The sequence below is a fragment of the Netta rufina genome (assembly GCF_964035555.1).
Source record: "Netta rufina genome assembly, chromosome: Z".
Classification (NCBI taxonomy): Eukaryota; Metazoa; Chordata; class Aves; order Anseriformes; family Anatidae; genus Netta; species Netta rufina.
This window is the reverse complement of record NC_140126.1, coordinates 49,395,213-49,421,044: the sequence shown is the minus strand read 5'-3', so window position 1 is coordinate 49,421,044 and position 25,832 is coordinate 49,395,213. Positions and strand designations below refer to the sequence as shown.

The 25,832-nt window shown below is 42.7% G+C and overlaps 2 protein-coding genes across 4 annotated transcripts in view; one reads left to right on the top strand and one right to left on the bottom strand.

Annotated features, from left to right (window-relative positions):
* The window catches only part of HOOK3 (hook microtubule tethering protein 3), a 94,340-nt gene extending 73,844 nt beyond the window's left edge, over positions 1–20,496 (top strand). Inside the window, exons 20-23 of one of the 2 annotated variants that reach the window (XM_084305373.1) lie at positions 7,494–7,598; positions 7,710–7,781; positions 9,317–9,453; positions 17,985–20,496. In XM_084305373.1, coding sequence (XP_084161499.1) covers positions 7,494–7,598; positions 7,710–7,781; positions 9,317–9,453; positions 17,985–18,000 — 330 coding nt within the window. In that variant the 3' untranslated portion in view covers positions 18,001–20,496. Of the gene's footprint in view, positions 1–7,493; positions 7,599–7,709; positions 7,782–9,316; positions 13,782–17,984 lie in introns of those variants that run through there. The other variant, XM_084305374.1, reaches the window with a different exon arrangement.
* Positions 20,497–23,394: 2,898 nt separating this feature from the next.
* KCMF1 (potassium channel modulatory factor 1) overlaps positions 23,395–25,832 on the bottom strand; it is a 48,534-nt gene continuing 46,096 nt past the window's right edge. For both annotated transcript variants that reach the window (XM_084305427.1, XM_084305428.1), the window contains one exon: positions 23,395–25,583. In XM_084305427.1, the coding sequence (XP_084161553.1) occupies positions 25,322–25,583 (262 nt within the window). In that variant the 3' untranslated portion in view covers positions 23,395–25,321. The remainder of the gene's footprint in view (positions 25,584–25,832) is intronic.

Here is a 25,832-nt window from a genome sequence, read left to right as displayed (position 1 = left end):
AGTACCGGCAATCGGGGTGCTAGGAGGAGCTGCGCTTCAGTACCGACCACCTCTGAAGCAGATCGAACTCCTTCATATGCTGCCAATATCTCCTTTTCAGTTGGAGTATAGCGGGCCTCAGATCCTCTGTATCCCCGGCTCCAAAACCCCAGGGGCCGACCTCGAGTTTCCCCAGGTTCTTTCTGCCAGAGGCTCCAGGTGGGGCCGTTCTCCCCGGCTGCAGTGTAGAGCACATTCTTTACATCTGGTCCTGTTCGAACTGGCCCAAGGGCTACTGCATGGACTATTTCCTGCTTGATTTGTTCAAAGGCTTGTCGTTGTTCAGGGCCCCATTCAAACTCATTCTTCTTACGGGTTACTTGGTAGAGCGGGTTTACAATCAGACTGTAATTTGGGATGTGCATTCTCCAAAACCCCACAACACCTAGGAAAGTCTGTGTTTCTTTTTTGTTAGTTGGTGGAGACATAGCTTTTATTTTGCTGATCACATCCATTGGGATTTGACGACGTCCATCTTGCCATTTTATTCCTAAAAACTGGATCTCTCGTGCAGGTCCTTTGACTTTATTTTGTTTTATGGCAAAACCGGCTTTCAGAAGGATTTGGACTATTTTCTTCGCTTTCTCGAAAACTTCCTCTGCTGTGTCACCCCACACAATAATGTCATCGATGTACTGCAGGTGTTCAGGAGCTTCCCCCTGCTCCAGTGCAGACTGGATCAGCCCATGGCAAATGGTAGGGCTGTGTTTCCACCCCTGGGGCAGCCGATTCCAAGTATATTGGACTCCCCTCCAAGTGAAGGCAAATTGTGGCCTGCACTCTGCTGCTAGAGGGATGGAGAAAAATGCATTAGCGATATCAATTGTGGCGTACCACTTGGCTGCCTTCGATTCAAGTTCATACTGAAGTTCCAGCATGTCCGGCACTGCAGCACTCAGTGGTGGCGTCACTTCGTTCAGGCCACGATAGTCCACTGTTAGTCTCCACTCGCCATTAGACTTTCGCACTGGCCATATGGGACTATTGAAAGGTGAATGAGTCTTGCTGATCACTCCTTGGCTCTCCAGTTGACGAATTAGCTTATGGATGGGAGTCAGGGAGTCTTGGTTTCTAGTTTCTAGTCAGGGAGTCTCGGGAATCTAGTGCGATATTGCCGCCGGTGCACAGTTGTGGTAGCAATTGGCACTTGCTGTTCTTTGACCCTCAGCAACCCCACAACAGAGGGGTCCTCTGAGAGACCAGGCAAGGTAGATAATTGTTTAATGCCCTCTGTCTCTAAGGCAGCTATACCAAAAGCCCACCGGAACCCTTTTGGGTCCTTGCAATATCCTCTTCTAAGATAGTCTATGCCAAGGATACATGGAGCATCCGGGCCAGTCACAATACGGTGCTTTTCCCACTCATTCCCAGTCAGACTCACTTCAGCCTCCAATACAGTCAACTGCTGAGATCCCCCTGTCACTCCACAAATACAGATGGGCTCTGGCCCTTTATAGCTTGATGGCATTACAGTACATTGTGCACCGGTGTCTACTAAAGCCTTATACTTCTGTGCGTCTGATGTGCCAGGCCATCGAATCCACACAGTCCAATAAACTCGATTGTCCCTTTCCTCCCCCTGGCTGGAGGCAGGGCCTCCCTAATCCTGGTCAGAATCTTCTTCGTTTCTGTGTTTGAAGGACTGTCTGCTGGAAGTTGGAGCAGCAAACTTTTCAGAGAATCCCTTTTTCCTGATTGTTTTCTTTTGCAACTTGCGTACCCGTGCCTCTAGGGTCGTGGTAGATTTTCCATCCCATTTTCTCATGTCCTCTCCATGGTCTCATAGGTAAAACCACAGGGTGGCATGGGGTGAGTACCCACCATATCGTCTTCCTTGTGTGGATGAACGACTACCCCTGATAGCTGAGACACTGCTCTGTACAGGTACGGAGGAGAATAATCTCTCTTCAAGTTGGTGAACCTTTTCAGAAAGTTTCTCCACAGTGTTCTCTTTTGGTCGGTGGACACTGGTTGGTTCAGGTGGGGATGAAGATAGATTCTCTTTAAGTTGGTGGAACTCTTCAGAAAGTTTCTCCACAGCTGAGATGCAGGCCTGTAAGGAAGAGGAGAGACTTTCTTCGTACTGCCGGAGTTGTTTAGCCACTTCATCCACTGTGGGTTCCTCATCCTCTTTCCAGGCCATTATTGCCAATGAGCTGGCATATGATGATGGTGCACTCCGTACAAACTTCCGCCACATGGGTCGCGTACACCTGACTTCATCTGGATCTTTGGATGTTTGTCTGAGGTCTGGATCCTCATAAATCACTTCCCATACAGCTAATTCCCTCAGGTACTGGATTCCCTTCTCCATAGTGGTCCACTTGCCTGGTAGACATAAGAGTTCTTCCTTGAAGGGATACCTTTCCCTCACAGCTGAGAGGAGACGCCTCCAGAGGCTGTGAGATTGTGCTCCATCTGCAATTGCTTTGTCAATGCCTGCGTCTCTAGCAAGGGATCCCAGTCGCTTGGCTTCCCTGCCGTCTAATTCCACACAATTGGCTCCAGTGTCCCAGCATCGGAGCAGCCAGGTGACAAGCTGCTCACCTATACAGCGACCAAAATCTTTTCGCACATCTCGTAACTCACGCTCGTTTAGGCTTCGGGTAGTTACTGTTGATTTTTCGGCATCCTCATCTTCCTCCTCCTGAACCCTTGATGGCCCAGCGTCGTCGTCGTCTCCGTCGTCTCTATACCTAGATTTGGCAGAAGACTCTCTGCGTTCTAAACGACCTGAATCTCTATACCATTTTTTCACCTTCTCTACAGCGGCAGCTTGCACTGCTACTGCTCGTTTCTCTGACCTTGTTACAGGGTCTGCCACAGAGGTTGGAATACCCTCTGCAGGGTCAACTTGCACTGCTACAGCTCGTTTCTCTGACCCAGCCACAGGAGCTGGAGCGGCTGCAGGAGCTGGAGCAGCTGCAGGAACCGGAGCTGGAGCAGCTGCAGGAGCTGGAACTGGTGCGGCTGCAGGAGCTTGAACTGGAGCGGCTGCAGGAGCTGGAACTGGAGCGGCTGCAGGAGCTGGAACTGGAGCGGCTGCAGGAGCTGGAACTGGAGCGGCTGCAGGAGCTGGAACTGGAGCGGCTGCAGGAGCTGGAACTGGAGCGGCTGCAGGAACCGGAGCTGGAGCAGCTGCAGGAACCGGAGCTGGAGCAGCTGCAGGAGCTGGAACTGGAGCGGCTGCAGGAGCTGGAACTGGAGCGGCTGCAGGAGCTGGAGCTGGAGTGGCTGCAGGAGCTGGAACTGGAGCGGCTGCAGGAGCTGGAACTGGAGCGGCTGCAGGAACCAGAGCTGGAGCGGCTGCAGGAGCTGGGACTGGAGCGGCTGCAGGAGCTGGGATTGGAGCATCTGCAGAAGCTGGGACTGGAGCGGCTGCAGAGTCCACCGTAGGGGTCACAGTGGCCGTTGGATCTGTCACGGGACTTGGAGTGGCCGCAGGGTCTGTCACTAAGTTGATAGCAGTATCCGTGGCAGCTCGATAGGCATGAGCCAGGCCCCAGCATGTTACAATGATTTGTGTTACTTTGGAACTTCCCGAATCGCGACACCTTTTTTTCAAGCATTCTGCCAGTTTTTGAGGATTTTGCACTTGTTCAGGGGTGAATTTCCAAAACACTGGGGGTGCCAACTGGTCTAGATGCCTGCCCATATCCTCCCATACTCCCTGCCACCCACAACTATACTGCCTCCGGGCAGATCTCCGGATGAGCTTCCTAAGTAGTTGTTTAACTTTAAGCAGAATCTGAAGTGCATTCAGGAGGCAGAACAACAGGACTATGCTGGTCTGAGTATCCCAAGGATATTCAATATCTTGGAGAGCTATTGTAATAAACTCGGAGGATAAGAGGGTGGTGAAGGAGGAAGGCAGAGTGATCAAGGAGGATACAGGGGTGGTGAAGGAGAAAGGGAGAGTGATCAAGTAAGAAAAATTATCTTCCCCTTTCCCCTCCACAGATTGACTCCCTAATGAAAAAAGGCAACAGATATAATTGCTAATAGTTTCCAAAATACAGTTTCCAAAGTATAGAATCGAAGATGTTACTGAGTACAAATACCAGGTTAGAGTCAGGGCCAGATATTTCATCATCTCATAAGCCACTGATACAACACACAGTACCATAATGATCTGAAACCAGGGCCCAGAGAGGATAAACAACATGACAGAGAGCACATACGGAAAATAACGTGCTATAATACTCAATTTGGAAAACAGGCGCAGCACAGTTGAGATTAAAGCAATCAGCATTATGACAAGTGACTATTAAGCAGGTCTAATACTTATACCAATTTTAGTTTAACACACTCTGGTCAGATCTGCCGTTATCTCAACCTTTCGAGCCCCACGTTGGGCACCAAAAAGACTGTCGTGGTTTAACCCGGCTGGCAGCTAAACACCACGCAGCCGTTCGCTCACCCTCCCCCCTCCCTCTCTGGGACAGGGGAGAGAAATGGAAAGTGAAGCCCGTGAGTTGAGATAAATACAGTTTAATAAGACAGGAAAATAATAATAACAATAATAATAATAATAATACAATGGTGATAATAGTACTACTAATAATAATGTGTACAAACAAGTGATGCACAATGCAATTGCTCACCACCCGCTGACCGATGCCCAGCCTAACCCCGAGCAGTCCGGCCCCCTCCCCCGGCTAGTCACCCCTATATATTGTTCAGCATGACCCCATACGGTATGGAATACCCCTTTGGCTAGTTTGGGTCACCTGTCCTGAGTCTGTCCCCTCCCAGCTCTTACTGCACCCCCAGCCTGCCTGTTGGCAGGACAGAGCAAGAAGCTGAGATGTCCTTGGCTTGGTATAAGCACTGCTCTGCAACAATTAAAACATCGGGGTGTTATCAGCACTCTTCTCATCCTAAGCCAAAACACAGCATTCCACCAGCTACTAGGAAGAAAATTAACTCTGTTCTAACTGAAACCAGGACACCCTTGTCCTACTACTACACCCCCAGACAAAGAGTCCCTCCCCAGCTTTCCTGTAGGCCCCCTTTAGGCACAGGAAGGCTGCTGTGAGGTCTGCCCGGAGCCTTCTCTTCTCCAGGCTGAACAACCCCAGCTCCCTCAGCCTGACTTCATAGGAGAGGTGCTCCAGCACTCTGATCATCCATACTAGGATTGGTAATGGAGAAATTACTGGAACATCTGTGCTGTGCTGTTTCAGAATCAGAGAACCACTTACGTAAAACAATTCAAGGGAGGGAAGCTCGATACGCAGAAGTACTCCTTAATTGGCATTTGTGCTGGGGCTTCTGGGGACTTCCAGCACATCTTTCCTCTTTGTACACGCAAATGTGGCTTAGTCCCACCAAGTACAGGCACAATTGGACCAACAAACTCTGCTTTTATCAGCTTTTCTTCTTTTGGTTGAAGAATAAGAGGCAGAGAGGGGAGAGGAAGTTTGGGGTTCTCTGCTTCTCAGGTGGCTGAATCTATTTGTGTGTGCTTCCAGATGGTGTAGGCTTCTCACAGTGCTCAGTCAGTAATGTCTCCCTTACCTGGAGCAGATAATTTTGATGCACCTTTTTGTCAATACAGCTTTTAGCTGCTTCAGATTTCACTGAATTCTTATTGCTCACATAAATTGGTCATCTTTTTTTTTTTTTTTTTTTTTAATGGAGCTTCTGACAAGTTCACTCAGTCGTAGTCTTTAGAGTTTACAGTCAGAGGTAATTACACATGTGGCAGAGTCATTCGCACCAATTTAAATTGTATTTTGCTTTCTTTGTTCATCTTTTGCCCTGGTTTATTTTTGTTCATGTCTTGGTTTAGCCAGCTGGTTTAGAAACCATTTTAATGTGAACTCTTTTTACAGATGCTTTTTCTACATAAAGTAATATGAACTACTTACACAAGCTGTTAGATTCTCCTATTGACGTTTAGTATGGCTTTTCACCTTTACTATTGAATGTATGCTTTGGGCTAGAAGGTGGCTAATATTTAAATATGGTAATGAGGATGTGGATATACTACCAGCTTTAAAATGGCAACATTGTGGTCTCAACCACGGACCCATGTCTTCTATACTTTCTATATTTTGAGTTTCTTGAAAGTATACTAGTGTTTTCATTCATCTCTTTCATCTATTCATGGTAACATCAAGATCTTTTTGCTATGTCTGGATTGAGTTAAATGGAAATCCGTAATAGGGTTCCTAATCTGTCAGAACGCTAGGCTTCCTTCCTTTATTTCTATGTAGTTTTCTCAGTGACTACTTCTAAGATGTTTCAAAGGCCTTCTGTAAAACTAAATTAATCTTTTTTTTCTTTTTTTCTGTTTTCTCTTTTACATCTTATATTCTTAGAGTATTCTGGTGAAAGACAGAATCCTGATTTCCCCCTTCAATAAGATTTGTTTCTATGATCTGTGTTACTTTATAGGGTGCTTTGTATAACAGTAGCATTAATTATTTTTCTTAGGTTAGCTTTTTGTGATCTCATCAACTTTGACTTCTTTTTGGTGAAGACGCTTACAATCATTATAGCCCTCCACTATAGAAATTATGTTTAAGTCTAGTGTATGTTTTATTAGAAACTTAATATACTTTTGAGTCTTCTTCCATGAATACTATTCTGTAAAAATGACTTAGTAACATTTAAAGCATTTATATATCATTCTGAAGTGGTTAGGAAGACAAATCAGAGGTCTCTTCCTATATATCCCCAGCATGTTAAAAACTTGTCTGCCCTTTTCTATTATAGAGAGCTTAGGTATCTAAGCATTTTGCTGGATTTGTTCTTAGTTGAGCTCTGTGGTTGATAGCACTCAAATGCTGCCTGTGGTGGATGCCACACATGAACACAACTCGGTGTCTGTTCATCGTATTAGTAACATAGTGATCGTGCATGTGCCACAGGATGCTTTTTCGCATAAGTTTTCTAGAAATAGCAGCACCTGATACCTCAATGGTACCCCATGGCATCAGGTGTAATCTTTCCAAATTGAAGGGAAGGAAGTAACAGGGAACATGTAAGTAAACCTGAGCTTTTTGAGCCTTGTAAAAAGTCTTTGAGAAAATGTTTCCACCACTGTGGCCCCAAGGTAGTGTAACCAGAGGAAGGACCTGCATTTGTGAGTCTGGTGTAGTGAATTTCTTCAGTTCTGCTTTTCAAAACTACTATTAGTAGTTTTGTTTCATGGTCACATGGAAGAGAACCCCGTTCAGATTCTCCAACATACCGTGACTGATGTTCAGAGGCAGAGCCTCTGTCATGCTGTTTAGCAAGATTGTGTCACGGGAGTCAGCCTCTTAAGACTGCACATCCCTCTGCTGCACATCTTGGAATGTCTTTTCTTACCATTGATATGTTTTAAGTCACTATTTTGTTTTTGTAATCAGCCTTGCATGGTTATAATTCTTTGATTATTTTTTTTTTTCACTTAAATTGTTTTTGCAGTGTTTAATTTAAAACAATCTGTTTTTCTCTTACAGGTCATCCGCACCTTAGATCCTAAGCAAAACCAGGGTGCAGCTCCTGAGATTCAGGCTCTGAAAAATCAGTTGCAGGAACGGGATAGAATGTTTCATTCATTGGAGGTAGTAATCTTCACATTTCCTGGTAGATGTGTGTTATTCTTGTGTTTTTTTTAGGTGTAGACTAATACTTACTGTACTTTGTTTTTAAATGTATGCTTTTTTTTTTTATAGAAAGAATATGAAAAAACAAAAAGTCAAAGAGAAATGGAGGAGAAATTTATTGTTAGTGCCTGGTATAATATGGTAAGAAAATCCCAAACTTTCAAACAAACAAAAAAAAAACAAAAAACAAAACAAAGAAGGGATTAATATTAGTTATTTCTGGGTTGTTCATGGAATTTTTCATTTATTTACATTATTTTTTTTGTTTGAAAATCATTTTCCAACACATAAGACAGAAACAAATGCTTTTTAATCATTTTAAGTTATCGTTATATAAGACTATATTCCTCTGTTAACCTTGGGGTAAGTGAGAACACTTCTGTTATTTTTCAAATTTTAAGACCGGAATTGGCATTTTATAGAGGGAAGGAAACTTCAGATTGCTGTCTTGAAATCTTCCTTAATTGAAATATCTTCAATTAAGCTGACTTACAGTGCTCAGATGTACTTTCTTTGATTCTGCAGCCTTCTCATTGTTTCAAACGAAGAGGCTTAAAGAAAGCTTACTGCTGCAGTAAGCACTCTGAGAAGCAACCTCTTTAACCTAGGTACAGGTTTAGCCCCAAGTGAAGGGTGAACACAGGAGTGTGACCCTCCCATAAAATATTCAGAGTATAAAAAAGCAGCCACACAGCTTTTGCTGGGCATGTGTGCAAGGAGATTTTTCACCTTCAGCAAATATGTTCAAGACTTCTCTTTGGTAGAGTGTGGCTGCATTGAATCTGCTGTCCTGACAGAAGGAATCCATGACCCATGTAACATTCATGGTTCATTCTCCTTCACCATTGAGTTCAAATTCCTCCTCACTGTCTTTTCTGGGCAGAGTTTTCTTCCTGATGTTCTGTGTTCTTGTTATGTCCATGAATATTAAGGCAAAAATAGTACTTGGAGAGTGTTTGAATCCTTTAAATACTGAAAACATTTTCAAGTGACTCGTGCCCTTGACCAATTCTGTTGCATTAGTACCACTTATGAACAGAAGACAGGGCTGAACCAAGAGCTATGGTTCAATAGCTCATCATGAAATAAATCTTGATAGCTTTCTGTATGTCTTTCTGTAATTAGCCTCTGCTTTTGTACACAACTATACGACCCATCACAGCTTTTTTATTTTTTTTTTTTTTTATTTCTTCAAACTCTCATTTCCTCCTTGCATTCATTCCTGCTGAAAACATATTTCCTCTCAAGGTGTGATCCTGCCATATGAGCTAGAGCAGAGATGGAAAGAATTTGTGTTCAGAAGAGAAGTACTCTTCTGGCTCAACATGCTAAAGGGGTCTGGGGTGACAAGGGGAGGAGGCAATTTTGAAAAGGTTTGTCCAGTCACTGTGTTTATGTGGAGAAGCATTTTGTCAGATGTGGGAAACTGGGGGACATGCTGCTCAACAATGTATTCCAAACTGGACAGTGACTGGGGAGGGTGGGGGGTGGAAGAGAACATGGTAAAAGATCTGGAAGGATGTCTGCCTTGGCCTTGAAAAGGTGATGCTTTGTGTTTGAAATTCAAAACAACCTAGTAAGTGTGGGTGAAGAAGAGGAAATAAAATGTAAATGAATGAAGTTGTTGAATGCTACATGTTCTATTTTTTTTCTAAGAAGTTTCTCTTTGTCCATAGGGAATGACTCTGCATAAAAAAGCAGCAGAAGACAGACTAGCTAGCACAGGCTCAGGACAGTCCTTCCTGGCTAGACAAAGGCAAGCCACGAGCACAAGGAGATCTTACCCTGGTCATGTCCAGCCAGCAACTGCAAGGTAGAGAAGCCTTGCTCTTAGAAAGAAAATTGCCCTATGATCAAGGCCACTTCTGTTGCAAGTGACAGCGTTCAACAAAAAGCAACCAGCATCCTTTCTCTTTCTCCCTTGTTACCATCATTATTTTACAGTTCAGGAAAGGGTTTTATTATGGTTTCCTTGTTGTTTTGTAATGCCCTTTGTTTATGGTTTTTGAAGCCCATCTGTCCCTTTTTCTCTCTCTTCCTTTTTCTGAATGTGCCAAAGTTTTGAAAACATCTAGAGGAGTGTTGTACAATAATGGAATCTTTTAAACTCGTATGAAGCCTGGTCCCTTACAAAAAGCCTCATATGGGCTGTGTAACAATGTGAATCTCCTGTCACAGTTGATACATTTGTGCCTATAAGGGTTGTGATGCTTTACAAGACTGCGTTTGTTAAAAGGAATTAGGCTTTTTATTTTTGTGCTATCCAGTTGCTTCAAAAAAAAGCTGAAAACTCATCACAAAAATTCAAAATTAATATATGTTATTGTAAATTATATTTGCAGCTAAAACACTTATCAGTAACAAGAAATAACAAAAAAAAAATCTCCTTTGTATAAAGTTTGCTCTTACTCTTGGCATTTAGTAGGGAAGCAGGATGATTTTTAAGGCTTTTGTTGGTCTGCTGGTTTTACGTGTTGCTGACGGAACGGAATATTTTTAAATGATTTGTCCCACTCTTCTAGATCAAGTGTGTGGTTAACATATAGTATAAAAAGATTGAGGAATATTTGAAATGCTTTAATACGCTACTGCATCGTCCGTTTAAAAAAAAAAAAAAAAGCATTTGTATTAATTTTTTTATAATTATGGACTAACAAGTAGATAATGGATCAAGGCCTAAATTACTGTTGATGTTAATATGCTTCAGTTGTCATCCCCTACTAAGCAACTTGCTTTTAATATATTGATTCAGGGTATATTTGTATCAGTTGCCTTACTAATGGTACCAGTGCCTTCAGGTGAGCATGTTGCTGACTTTGTTGAAAACTGGCTGTAATTTGTTGTACTACCTTCCTAGCATGTATCTAGTTGATCATATGTCACTCTCTATAGCGCCTTCATGTTGATCAGTGGGGTGGCAGATGTTCCCTAGTATTAATTTAGGCCCTGGTCCTACAAAATTCTGCTTTTCCCCTGAGCGATTCTATGTTCTGGCTATCATTTTCGTCAAAGAATTGATGGACACAGAGGACCTGAGTATAGGTTGAAGGCTTCAATCTATTTTGTGGTGATTCTGTTTTAAACATTTTTCATTTTGAAACTGTTTGGCCCCCTAAATGCATGTTCAGTCTGGTTCCTACATTTATTCTTTTACCTTATTTTGATGCCCTTCCCAGTGAAGATGTTTCTTCATAAATACCTTCATAGAAAAGGCCTATTAGCATTTAATAAGCATCTGAAGACCTATATTAATTCACAACTTCAGTGGATTGAACAAAGGATAGTTAAAATGAGTACACCTAGATTAAAGGGTAAGGAATAGGTGGATGGCGCTCATAGGTATTCCTTTATCCTCAAGTACATCATCTGTTTTAATCTAGGCTAAGAATACTTTCAATATGTGTCTGAAAAATGTAGTGTTTTTTTTTTTCCAGTAATACAAAAGCATATGAAGTTCATTAACTTCAAGTTAACTTCAGAATTTCATAAGTTTGTCTTTTATTTGGAAGAAAAATGATTTTTCTAAAAGTTCTTCTCGTTAATTCATGATGTGAGAAGTCTGAGCTATACTTGCAAGATAAAATTGAGACAGCAGAAGTATCTCTTTGTGTGGAGGAAAGTTAACAATGGCGGTTAGGCAACAAAGACAGTTTAGGACAATTTCTGTAGTTCAGCCAGCTGATCCTCGTTTTGCTGTCTCTTACTGAGATACCAAATGCTAACAGATCAAAGAAGTCATATATTAGGTAGCAAGATGACCACAGTTTCTGTGAGAAATCTTTTACCGACCTTTTTGTGCAATCCATTCTAGTCCTTTGAAGAACTCTTTACTGCATGTCGTGTGTGAACAGGAGCAAATAAGCGAATTTGATGTTCTTGCTCGAGAGTAGAATGTTTTGTGTCACCCAGAGAAAGAATGTAAGAACACTGAAAGCTCCATTTTTTATTCTAATCACACTGCCTTTGTCTGTTATCAAACTGCCAAAGCCTACTTGTGAAAGAAAGGAACACCAGGACCTTAAAGGGGGGGGGGTGTCTCTCGTAAATTTATTTAATAATTTAATTTACTGTTGCTATTAGTTGCATATCTAAAATCACTTGAATATAATCTGCACACTAGAATAAAACTACTTGCTTTAATTATTGTAACATTTATTTTACTATTTTATTTCCAAAGTTCTGATGACAGACAAATGCCCCTGATGGTTGGGAGATGTGCAAACGCTGATTAGAAGCTTTGTCTTTAGGTTTTCTCTCATGGCTTCTCTTCCCTCCCCTCTTTCTGGTTGTTGATTTTTGTTTTCTGTTCTGTAGGTTCTCCTCTTTCTGTTTGGACTTTCCGTTTTCCCATAAGATAAGACATTGAGGCATGTATTCAACAGAAGCTCAGAGCTTGTGTTGAAGACAAAAATCTAAAAATGTACTGCAGTCTTATACCTATGCATCTAAAGAGCATCTCCCTCTATCCAGTTCCAATAAGTCTTTTTTTGACTTCTAATAGTAGTCAACGAAATTTAATTCTGCGTTATTTAGCATTTTCCTTTGATTATCTGTTGCATACAGCAATTATTAATTGTGTAGCATGGATGGCTCTGAAGAAATCCTTGTTTTGTAGTTTTGGAAGCAGCATGCTATTAAAAAACAAGGACTGAGAGTGTGACATGAGGTAATAAGCACCTGTGCGGAGCTAGCCAGCTGTGAATGCTGTCTATTCTTTGTATCTCAGTAAAAGAATAGCAAAAAAGCCCCATAAAACAGAATTCTCTTAGTACAATACGTACTTCAAAGAAACTTCTAGGAAGACTTTTGGAGGCAACAAAGACTATTGACATCAAAACTGTAGTGACAATGTTAAATTATAGGCTGTCTCGATACACTACAGAAAAAAAAAAGCCTGCAGACTGGTCTTAAAGGGAAAAAAAAAAAAAAAAAGCTCTTCAGGGCAGTGATAAACAACTAAAAAGTTCATGAGATTGCATTCCTAAGTGCTGTGCTGAGGATATTCCCAGAACAGTCCTTCTGGGAGATGTAAATTAAATGCCAACAACACGCAGCAGTTAAATGCACACACATGTTCGTTGTTTAGAGCTGAAGCCTAGTTTCTGGTCTTACAGAATGTGTGTGCAGTCCAGTTTAAGTATTTCTATGTTAAGTTGTTAGCATGTGTGATCAGATGTTGCAGAAAAGAGTATTCGTGTTCCCCAATTTCCTTAAAGCAACACTTAACCATTTGGATCCTAACATCCATTTTCCAAGTGTTCTGATCTAATTTAAGGGCTGTGTGTCCCATCCACAGTGCAGAGGAAAACAAACTGTAGCACACAGCTGTATATATTGTAAAATGAAGCACATACACATTGTCTACGAGGTGTTTTTCATCATCTCTTTGGAAATGACCAAATGGTAATCCTGTGCTGTTCTGATGATGTCCCTTGAGGTGGCAGCATTAACTCTGCAAGTTCTTTGTGGCCTTCTGTTCACGTAGACAGCACTGTCGGTTTTATATTCAATGTGTATGAAAGAATTAATATTGACAAATCCTATTGCTGCTTTATGATCATCTTGATAGTAAGTGGTATGTGCAAGCTGTCAAGAAAATTTAAGGGGATTTGTAGATTTTAAAGCCCTTGGTATTTTGACTTATGCACATAGCTTTTGCTTTTTCAGTTCTCTAGTGCGTGAGGCTGTCCACGGCTTCCTGGATGAGCTGTAGTGGGTTTGATTATCTTGATATGTTGCCATTTTCTGTAGATATGATAATTGGAAAATATTTTAACTTCAGAGCTTGTTTTTCCTCTAGTTAGCAATTGCAGGAAGACCATCTTGAATGTGGCTAGTTTTTCTTTCTCTTACCAAACAAAACAGTTCCTGAATTTTATTCATTTTATAGATTTCCCTCCCCCCCCGGACAGTTTGACATTTTGCAAGGATTGATGAGGGAGCTATTTTTGCACTCAAAGTCAGAGATGTAATACTGACTTCTTGTGTTTTTTGCACGTGTTTTAGGTAGAATGTGGACTCTTTTTTTTTTTTTTTGCAGTAATACTATGTTGATAAGCTTTGACATCTCCAAACCAAGTTTAGCGAATTTTGGAGGCGTTTTCTCACCAGTATTGTGCAAATAAATAGCTAGAAGAGGTTTCCTTGACAAGAAATACTTTCCAGTGATGTTTTTTCCACTTGAAAAAAAGTAGTTGTGCTTCAGGTGTCACCTGCAGAATAGTTTGAAAGCTGGATTATGACTGAAATGTGACCTCAGGAGGTGATATGCTTAGAAGGAAACCTCATCAGAAGCCCTTCCTTAGAACAGCTGTGTTAGCTGACGCTGGCAGTGTGATACATGTAGTGTTCTGTTAAAATGAGAAGGTAAATCATAAACGTAAGAGATTAAACGTGAAAATTGGGTGAGCATGGAATCTGATGAATGAGCTCTTGAGCCACACACGCTGCCCACAGCCCAGGCAGTCCAGCTCTATTCTGCACTGGCAAGGCTTCCCTGCTTTGTGCCTTTCATCAGGAGAAAGAAGTGGAGTCGTACATTATTGGATATGCTGGTACAGGAGCCAGGAGTGACAAGGAGTGAGTCTCACTTGTGCTCAGAGCATCTTCACGAACCAGATACTGTTTCTGGGGTCAGGCAAAGGCAGATGTCAAATTGTTTGTCGAATCCTAGCCACATCTCAAGTTAGTCACTTCCAAGGAATCCAGAAAACTTCCTGGCATCACTGCTTTGCTCCTGTGATGTTCCTTCCCTCTGGAAGAGCAGAAAAGGACCAGAAGCCTGTCAGTACTTCTGCAGAATATAATAAAAAATAAGGTTTGATTTCTTCAGTTCGAAGGTGGAGGAGACAGATAAATTCAACCATTAAGTACAAAAATCTGAAGAGCAGTGTGTCTTTCACAGTTCTGCCTTTTGGTGGTAGTTTAAAAGCAGTGAAGTGAAATCTGAGCCTTTGGAGCTTTTTCTAATTTTTCTAATTTTTTCTAATTAATTTTGAATTGCAGTTGATGAAGCATTGGAGACTTTTCCAATGTCAGTAAAACAGAAACTGTCACTATCAGCATCCTCAGACTTCTTTAATCTTCTATAGCAAATCCCTGGAGATTTTGTCTCTGCTGACAATCTCACTGCAGTATTTGGAGATGCTGAGGATTTCTCTAGTCCTGGTCTCTGTTTTTGCATTTTATTTTGTTTTAGTGGATTCACTGAAATACTGGGATACAAAGGTCATTTTTTAAGTACATCATCAGCTTATTTTATTGATACATAGACCAGCTAATGAATGTAGATCAAAAATGAATGAATGTAGATAGAGAAGTCCTACAAAACTTGACAAATCATACAGTCCCACAGGACATTGTACCAACACTTGGCACTGTCGCCATGGCGGCTTCCTAAACAAATCATTCTGGTATCATAAAATACTTGCAATATTATAAGACAGTTGCAATAAAACCATTAGGTTATTTTTTTTATTATCATTATTTGAATAAAACATTCCTTATGCAGTACAGATTTTATAAAGTAGAGACTTCTAGTTCTCAGCCACCAAAAGTTGGTAACCAGGAGAATAAACCTGTTTCTTGGGGGTGTCAGTGGTTTTGAGGGGTTTTTAAGTTCATATTTAGCAATATCAGTAAAATCTTGAAACAGTAATAAAGGGGACATTCTAAGGCCACAATTCTTAGAATTTATAATCCACTTTGTATTTGGTGATTGTAAGAACTACAAAAACTTGAAGTGGTGTTAACACAGTTCTGAAAAGATGGGTTAATGGGTTCTTTGAGGCCTAAAATCTAAAGGAAATGCTATGGGGAAAGAAAGAATAGATGCAGGAAAGAAAAACTTTAGCAGTAGAAGCCATTAAGTGATTTTAGAAATATTTGGGAAGAGTGTAGTGTTAGACTTGAAAGTAAGGACAGTACTAAGTAAGTACTGCCCATGCTTTAAGGTAAGTGCTGTCCTTAATTGCAAGTAAAGATGCATTGCCCTGATGACTTCGGTGATTCTGTTACAAATACTAGTTATAGACAGCAGATAGCTACAGAAAGCCTCCTCTCTCTTAGGACTGAACATACACTGAATATAAAAGTAGTTCCTTAGTAAGAACATGGGGTTGGGTTGGGTTGTTTGGCTGTTTTTGTTTGTTTGTTTGTTTGTTTGTTTGTTTGTTTTGCATCAGGTTTGGCTTGTGTGAGCACTGTTCTGAAGTCAGTGTGTTGGTAGGTGGCTCCAGAGCAGGCCAGGTGAGTGAGAAGGAGAGGTTCCCATCCCTCCTGAGGCTGTGATGTGCAGGAGTTGTCTGTCATGTCTGCGTGTGGAAAAAACACAGGATGACAGAGAGAGGTTAAGGAGGTTTTAAGTCACTAATTAACCACTTACAATGAAGTGGAGCTAATGAGATCTGGTGCTGAATATTGAAGGGAAATGTCTCACCAATAAATAATCCCCCAGGCTAACATCAAGCCATCAGTTACGTATAGCTGAAGTATTTTGTACTGGTAAGACAAAGGAAAGTCCCTCCTCTATAGGCAAGTCCTATGCTGAATAAACTGTCCCATTCCGAAGGTGTCATAGGAATAGTGACAGGTCATGCTGAGTGAATTTACGCTCACGTTTCTGTCATCTTCCGGAGTGCTGCTGCAACAGGTAGCTTCTGAAAGTATTGATTCATTTTGAGAAGTTCCTCAAGAGAAAGAAATTAACAGATTCTAGAGCAAGGTAAGAATTTTAGGTTTGAAAAGGGCACTCTCAGGTGAACCGAGGTATCTGTACATCCTCAAAAGAGAAGAGAATACGCTGTCCAGAATTTACAGGTCCTCTTTAAAAGTACTAATGTCCCAGGGAGAAACCTGCAATGTCATTTCTGTTTATGTGCATCAGGTCACTCGGAGCATTACAAAACAGTAAGTCTGAACTGTGTAATAGCCAGGTGAGATTAAAGGAGTAGCCTGTATTCATTTATGCATAATAGAATAGATAAATCCTTATATAGCTTGAACTTTTATTTTTTGACTAACTGCAGTAATCTTCATATAATTAATCCTGAGCTCTGTAACTTTCTGCATCCAGGCAGTGCAAAGCAAGTGTAACAGCGCATCTCAGACAGACAGTAGTTACTCCACATACACTCCCAAGGTCTGCTTTGAATGTGTTCTTTTTAAGCATTTTCTGGGTTTATTCCATTTGATTTATGTGTGTATCTTCCTCTTTTTCAACTGTTAGCTGATCAGTATTCTGAGCAGGAAAAAAGACGGACATACAAGCTGCAGGACTTGCAGCAGAAAGACCTTTTATCACTCTAAGACCTTGAGTTTAGTTATGAATATTTTTCCTTCTGTATGTAACCTGGGTTTTTCCTGTCACAGGAACTGTCCTTAGAACTGTGCTTGACTAGTGCAATATTAGGGAGTCAGAAATGGGGAGAGAAACGGTTTGCACAGTGTGATTTCAGCGGGGTGAAGCTAGTGAGGGACAAATGAAAGTGAGAATGAGCAGTTAGTGCTCTGCTGTGCTGTGCAAGGGTGTTTGTGCTGCTTGGGGAACCTGAAAGCACCGTAGCTGTGTTAGTAAAGCATTCCACCTGTCAGTCCACTGGCCACAAGGGAGAGTGTATCAGCCTATACAGCTGTCCTCCAGACTTAGGTTCACTTCTGCAGTGTTGTGGTGTGGTCTTAGGGCTCCTACTTGGTGTGTTTTAACAAGAATACGTGTAATTTCCTTGTGATTAAAACCTGCATGCAATGAATGAGTAGCGCTTCCCAGCGTAATACAGCAGTGATGTCGTTTTGGTGTCCTGCACAGAATGATCTTTGATGAAATATAAATGCTTGAAGTTTATTTGCGGTGCTCAGAGCTTGAAGTCCCAGGCAGAGTCATTTTGACCCTGATGATTGTCTTTTAGTTTATAACCATGCACAGTATTGGACAGGCACCTTTCACTTTGTATTGAGCTTGATTTTTTTTTTTTTTCCACTAGTTGTACTCACAGACAGCAGGAATGCCAGAGATTTTCATAGCTGTGTAAACTTAGTTTCCATAGCTATGTTAGCAGAGAATGGTGCCCTGCAGAACGTCACTCAGAAGTGTTTAAATTTGTCTGAACTGTGTCTAAATTTTGATATTTGTTCGAGGCTGTTTTGTTGCTGTTCCCAATTCTTGGCCTATAATCCTCCTGTTAATTCGAAGCGCTGCTCTGGCAAAGATGTTTTCCCCGTGAATTTGCACAATTCGAAGTAGAGACGGCCTTACTGAACTGCTTTGAAAATACTTGTTCTGTTCTCTGTTTTTTAAATGGTGATGTGATCTGCTTTTTAACTTTCTCTTTATTCTTTTATTTGCAGTGATGTGGTTGCATGACCTGCAGCATTGTTATAACAGGGACTGTTCAGTGCATGACTTGCTTTTCTGTCCAGACTGCATAACCAAAACTTAACCAGTTCTACACTTAAGACTCATGGGCATCTGATTTCAAAGGGAGATCTACTTGCAGAGAAGCCTATCATCTTGGGAACTGGCTTTCCCATTTCCCGCTTCCATTTACTATTTATCTTCACAAAAAGTCTCCTATGAGGCTAAAACAGAGGAAATCCAGTATTCAGAGCTCTACAGGAGGCGTTCTGCAAACTGACAGAGCACTGTCAGCTCTCCATTTTACTTCTGTCTGTCCACTCCATTTAATTCTGATTAACAGCATTAACACACAGACCTCCTGCAACATTTTCATATACTGAACTATAAAAACCTAGTCTTAATGAGTTCCTAAAAATGCCTTTTGGTTACTGTTAAAATTTTAAAGCACCTGCACCCTTAAAGGATATACTTTGAATTTTAAATAATTAAAAGTAAAGCCAAGGAGGTGTTTTACCAGGAGAAATGACTAATGAATTGCTGCTTGGCCAGCCCATCTTCCTTAGAAAACCAGGCAAGGTTCGTCAGATAATCTCCGAGACAGGCAAACTACTGTGCAGTCCTTTGCTCGCAGACACTGCCTGCTTCCTTACTATGTATATATGCAGTAGTTTGTGGCTGTTGTATTTTTCTCTCTATGTTTTAGCTGTGTTGTCTGTTTCTTTCAGAAACGTTTTTTTTTTCCAATCTGTGTACAATTGTTAAACAATCTGAGGGAAGAACGTGAATGGAGATAAGTATGAAAGCTGTCGACACTTCCAGTATTATGCAGATTGTCCTTGCCAGTTTATAATTTGGGTTGTTTATATTTTACCTGTACTGTTTCTTTTCTCATTATTGCAGTCTTAGCTATTTCATTTCCAATTGCACTAGCTTGGCTGTTTCTTTGTATTATGAAGTTTAGCTATGAAATTTGCAATATTTAGACAGTATAACTCGAAATGCTTTTGCCTATATTAATTTAAAGAGCTGCTTATTTAATATTCTTAAAAAAAAAAAATCTGCACATTTGTACTACTGTATCTTTGTTTTGTATTGGACATCCAGTACTGGCAAGATCCAGAAGGCAAGGGGGTACTGTAGTGGTCTAAGTGAAGACGTTTGTTGTACGGGGGCTGGCAGGGGAGAGGTGGGGAGGAGGCTGCCCAGCCACAGGCCGTGCCGCAGAAACCCAACAGGGCCTGGAAGCAGAGCACACCCCGAGCCCTGCGGTTTAAGCCCAGTTCTAGGGAAAACCCTGCTCTCGCTCGCCTGGATCCTAACCCCTCGGGGTGCACGGTGCCCTCGGTGCCCCTGCCCCAGTGCCTGGTGCCAAACAGAGTTGCTTGGAGAAAGGCAGAGCGAGGCCCACCGCTGCCTGCAGCGGGCGGGTGTCCCCGCACAGGGGAGGCAGGATCCCGGGGCTGGGCTGCCCGTGCTGGTGGTGCTGCTCTGCCTGACAGTGCCGGGAGGGTGAGGACTTCTCCTCCCGGCCCGGCAGCGCCTGTGGCAGCACAGCCCAGGCTGGGCTGCAGGAGGCTCCGTGCTGCTGCCGGGCCCAGTCCAGCATCGCCGAGAGGTCTGCGTCTTCCCAGGTGCCAGCCATCGATCCCTTTGTTCTGTGTCAGGGCAAGCTTTATTAGACAAACCCCTTCCTTTGCGTTGTGTGTCCCAGGCATAGTTCGTCTCCCATTTGCTAGTGCCGCTTCTGCCGGGAGCGCGCCCTTCTCCAGGCCACGCTGGGAGCGGGACCGCCCAGCCCAGGGCCGCGGTTCCGCGCGGGGTGTGAGGGGATAGCTGCTTTTGTCACACCTGCCTGCAAGGGTGCCCCGAGCCGAAGCTTTGCTGTACCTCATTTATCCCAGTGGTCTGTGCAGTTTAGGAAACTATGTATCGGTTGTTCTTGAGCCTAAGACATTTATATGTAACTGTGTTTAGCTTGACGAAACTTGAGTTCACTAATGCAACAGAGAACCTGCAGGTAGCTTCCAGCAAACGGGCTGGCTACTTTGACTCGGTAGCGTAGCGCCTCTGCCAAGAGGTGACGGCGGGCTGCCGATGCAGAGGTGATCTCCAGCATGTCTCTGATATACTAACTTCATTTATGCTGCATAGAAAACTCTCTTACTTTCTTAATAGCAGCTTGTTTGACAGTCCAAAATTAAGTGTTGACCAATTATCAAAGTAACTGTTTGTGAAGTTGACAGTGATATATTTTCTGTAAGAGAATGGGTTCCTAGAGTGTCAAAACATTAATTTCCCATTTCGGTTCATCTATGAAATGTGTAACTACCAGATTGTCATGGTAGCAGTATTAATATACATATCTGTATATAGACAAAAAATACCCGGTGATGACCATTAGAATCAAAAGGTTTAATATTTTTTCCCAGTCAAATACACTAATGCTTCCAAGGTTACAGAAGAGTGTACAGTTGTTAAACAAGTTGTAAATAAAGGCTTATATAAAACACAAGTGCTTGCTTTGCCTTTCTTTGGTGCTTGGTTTTAAACTGAAGCCAATGAAGCCAAGGCACAGTTGGCATTGCAGCTTCTGGGCTGTGTACATGTGAACACGTTCGGTGTCAGCTGGTCTGCCCCATGCTCAGACACACCAGAGGCATCGCGCCTCATTTCCCAAGGGCTTTGTGCAGTAGAACGAAGGGAAGGGGGGCAGCACCAGCAATTCAGCGGAAAATGTGAACCTCCTGAATTGTCTTGGAAGGCATCCACTGCAGCTGGCCAGCCCATCACTGCAAGAATTACCTCCCTGCTGTGCCTCCGGAAAGACCAAGGCTGCTGAAGTAACACGACTTGGTCTCACTGGTGGAAGTGTAGCTGTAGAGGTAGCTGTATGGGTATGGAGAGGAACAAACCAGCCCTTCTGCAGTGCTGAACAGCATTGCTGTTTGGGGTGGGGAGGCAGGGGGAAGGAGCAGACAGGCACAGTTAGCATGGGTAAATTTTGTTGGTTGTGAACGAGCGGGCAGCAACCAGCGAGAGATACTGAACCTGCAAGTATTGAACGTGATGCTGGCGGAAAGGGGATGTGCAAAGGTCCTGCAGCAGCCTTTCAGGGCTGCTTTGTACAAAGAGTTTTGTACAAGGAGGGAGTGCAGTAAGAAGAGGGCAGCATCCCTTGTCTGCATCCTCTGAGGTGCAGCCCCCCTGGGGTGGTAATGAGTTGTCCTTGCACTGCAGGCACTGAGAAAACACCCCTGGACAAGGGGAGGGGGCACAGACGGGAAGGGGAGGAAAGGAGCAGAAGAAACCAGGTGAGTATTCAGGGATCACCTCCTCCAGGAGCACTGCATCGCACACAGTGAATAGGAAGTCGGGCAAAAATGCCAGGCCTGCAGGGTTGCCCAAAGGGAGGGAAGTGGGGCCTGTCCCACGGGAGGAGCATCTATAAAGCCAAGACCAGCCCGATGGATGAGGGAAGAGCAATGGATGTTGTCTTCCTGGGCTTGTGTAAGGCTTTTGACATTGCTCCCCTTGAGAGCTCCTCAAAGACAAGCTGAAGCATGGGCTGGATGAGCAGTGGAGTGGATTGAAAACTGCCTGAATGACTGGAGCCAGAGAGGGGACCATCCCCAGGCACCAGGACACACTGGGGCTGCCCAGCTGGGAAGCAGCTCTGCAGAAAGGCCCTGGAGGCCCCAGTGGAAACCAAGTTGAAGAGGAGCCAGCAACGTGTCCTAGCTGCAGAGATTGCTAATGGTGTCTTGGGCTGCACTAGGCAAAGTATTGCCTGCAGGTGGGAGGTGATCCTGCCTTCCTCCTCAGCACACCTGGAGTGTGGTGTCCAGCTGTGGGCTCCCCCATACAGGAGGGGCATGGACGTAACAGAGAAAAAGCGCCCATTGCTCTCAGTCCCACCCCAGTCCCTCCCATTCCCCCCAGTTCCTACTACCACCTCTCTCCTGCCTCTGGCTGTTGTGCTCCCTGATATCCCCTTGTTTCCCCTGTTGCCCACCTTTCCCCCCCAACCCCCACCCTGTGACCCACCCTTCTCCCCACCTTCCCCCTTCCTTCACTGCCTCTGCAACTTTGATTCCCTGGGACCCTGCCTGGCCTGCGGCACCCCCAGGAGGGCACTGGTCCTGTTCTCCCGCCCCGGACACATCCTTAGGGGCCAAGAGCCTGAAGTGACCTCAGAACAGCAGCGTGTCCCATTGAGCTGGCCAGCAGGGCACATCAAGACGTTAAACTCAAGGGTGCCAAGGTAAAGGAGAGGAAGAGCAAGTGATGGATCTGGAGGAGGCACCCATGGATCCACTGCTTCCAGTTCAGGTCTTCTGAGGGCCAGGAGGCAGCAGAGCATTTCTGCCTGCCACAATTTCTGGGTGGTGGCAGGGAATTACCTTATGTTCTTCCCAAACAGGCAAACAACTCAAACCCGTACACACAAACATCTGAACGCCCAGTTTCTGGACCACACGAGTGCCCACAAGTTACCTGAGCCCACACCTCCATGCCTACGATAAAGGCCTTACAAACCACACCTGTGGTAAAGGAGGGTGGAAGAAAAACAAAACGAACCTCCCACCCCCAAAACAGCAGCCCACACAAACACCCCCACACCCCAAACATCCCAGACCACCAGTAAACAATGACAAGAGGTGGATGGAAGCTAAAATGCACTTTCGTTCTGTTTGCCACATTGAACTCACAGTATTTTGTGAGCACAGAGCACTCAGGCTCACTTCTATGAAATGGTAGATCCCCCCACTTCTACTCCCCTGGGGGAAAAAAAATATCCAATGCTTCTGGGAAGTTTCTGAATACTCTTTTCACTGTAGCATGCATTTTCAGGATTTTTTGGAAAAGTGTTTACGAAACACCCAAGAATGCAATGCTGTGAAAGCCCCCCCAAAGAAAAAATGCTGCCCTGCAAGTACAAATTGGTGGACTACTAGAATAAACACTTACCTAGTAGTCATTTTATATTATTTCTAAAACAAAAAACAAAAACAAACAAAAAAAAAACCACCCCTAAGAGGCCTGACTGGTACATGCAAGTCAGCACATACTCAAGTCTAAACGCAGATAGCATCGGTTTACATCCTTCTCCCAGTAAGCAGAGTGTGGGAATGATGTGATGCAAATGTCCTCGAGCCCAGCCACAGACCCCAAGTCACAACATGCACAGAGAAGAGCCAGTTCACCTACCTGCAAAGAGGCTTGGATTCCTTACTTCAGCCCCTGCCAGTGCGCACAAGTCATCAAACACATTTACATCACTCACCCAGGATTTTCACATGAACTGACTTTCTATAGAGCTGGAATTAAGGACAGCTACAGAAAGCTCTGGAACAAAACTGTCTGTGTAAATACATCAACAACAAAGAAAATCAACTGAACAACAGTCTTGAAAATGCTTTATTGAACCGTGTGTCTTATTGTAATGTGCAGAAGATGTGTTTGAAAAGACTACAACTTGAAAAACTTTTGAAAATCCTCAACAATCAATAAAATAAAAAAAAAGTCCCTACTCGGGGTAACTCTAAGGATAACCAGAGGCCTCATGTAAATTTTCCCTTAGAACATTTTCTGTTGCAGAGACTGAAAGAAAACAAAGCTAGTGCTGCTCTATGTGGAAACAATCAGGATTTGAGGATTTTATTATTATATATAAAAAAAAAAAAGGATGGAACTTTAAACCTCAGTCTATAGGGTTGCTTCTTTTGCTGCTGTTATTTTGGATTAGCATACATGTCACAGTTCTGCTGAGAACACCACCTGGTGTTCAAGTCTGTAAATTTACTCTACAATGCTAGCAATGCTGCAGAGATGGAAGGATACAGAGAAAGAGAGAGGGGGTGAGGTGAGAAAGATCTGGAAAGACACCATTATGTTATAAGCCTAGTTTAATTATTATTATTATTATTATTTTTAAATCAGAAGCTGTGTGCACTTTTGTTTTTATAATCTAACTTTACATTCAAAAAAAACAAAACAAAACAAAACAAAACAAAACAAAAAAACAACCACAGAACAGAAAAGGAAAGAAAGCCAAAACCAAACACACCTCTTCTGTCCTTGTCCTTGGGCTATTATGAACACATATGCACAAGAACAGTGCACTTTTTTTTTTACACCACTAGGGCTAGCAATATAGGCATGTAGGTGTCACGATTCAACTAAAAGACTTTTAGAACTTTTTTTATACCAGCAAAAATAACCAAAAAAGAACAATAAATAGAAGGTGCTAAAGTTAGCATTAAGAATTCAGTTGTAATATAATGACAATCTGGGGATCCAAATCCTCAAGCTCTCCTGATACTAACATGTCTCTGCAAACTATTAAGCAAATACATAAATAACTCAAAATATGATTGAGGCTGTGAAAGGCTTTTTAAACTAAGACAACATGATCCAGGTTAACTTTTTTTTTTTTTTTAAACACAGCAAATATATGAATCATCTACACCTGAATAAAACATGTTTAACAATTAAAAAAAAAAAATTAACAACCACAAAAAAGAAAAACTTTAAACAAAAGTGAACATCATTTGATTTCAGGGCACACAAAAGCCCCTTGCAGTAGCTTCCAGCAGTGGTCTTATTGTTGTGTCTCCTACAGATGCATAAAATGAAGTTCAACTCCACATTGACGTGATGAATAACAGGGCAACATAATGATCACATATAGCAAAATGCCACACCCCGGTCACGACAATATAAACCCACTGCAGTTTCCATCGTGTGCAGGAACAGCACATACAGGTGTCATTCTGTCACATATTATTCAAAAGCTACTTTGTGGCCACAAACTGCACTAACCTTTTCGTTATGTAACCTTTGAATAATGGGAAAGCTTTGGGTTTTATAGTTCTGCTCCTTGTATTTAAATTTTTAAATGACAAGGTCACTAAAACTCATGCACGCTGCAAAAAACATCATGCAGTAGTTAAGGTAAACCATCCAAGCAGTTTTTATTCATTAATATTCATAAATACACACAGCAGCTTCATTAGAGATTTTTCTTTTTTTTTTTTTTTCTCTTCAGTTTGAATGTGGAGTATTAGGAGAGCCTTTTGCATGTCAAGGTACAGGGCACAGAGCTTTTTGCTCTGCACTGCAACCTACATTTACCTGCTAGAAGTAAAAATTAGTTAAGTGGAAATGATTATCATATATATCTTTTCTCTCTTTCTTTTGAATGTACACAATGTAACAAGAGTGACAGACCTGAAATTACAATCACCAAAACAAACCCAAGATAGTTGTTGTCCACTTTCATTGGCAAATACAGCACAGAGGACATTGTCTGCAAAGTGGGATGTCATCAAAGAGGAGGTGGAGGAGGCTCGTTTCCTTTATTACTCTCTTTTAAATTTAGGTTTTCTAAAGCAACATCTAGAGGCATAATATCTACACAGCCCATAGCACCAAAATCGGCAATTTCCCCCCGCTCATCCTCGTCTGAGGAGGAACTTTCTTCCTGCATCAAAGTGGACAGTAGAAGCTCTTGAACAAACAGGCTGCAGTCTGCCCGTTCTCTTTCCATTGACTGACGCTCTGCTTCTGACATCTTCGGATCGTTCAACCTGTACAGCAGCAGGGAAACAGAAGGGACAGGCAGTCGGTGAAAGCGCATTTCGCTGGTGACACTTCTGGCGCACGCTGGAAGGCACACAAAGACCCCTGCCTCGGGACACTCCTGCCTGCTTTTACTGCACACATAATGCCTACAAATCACCAAGGCACGATAAAGCATTTTCTACCACTTCTCTTAGTTGACAGCACATGCCCTGGTAGAAAAGGGAACTGCTCACTCGCACTCTGGAAATAACTCG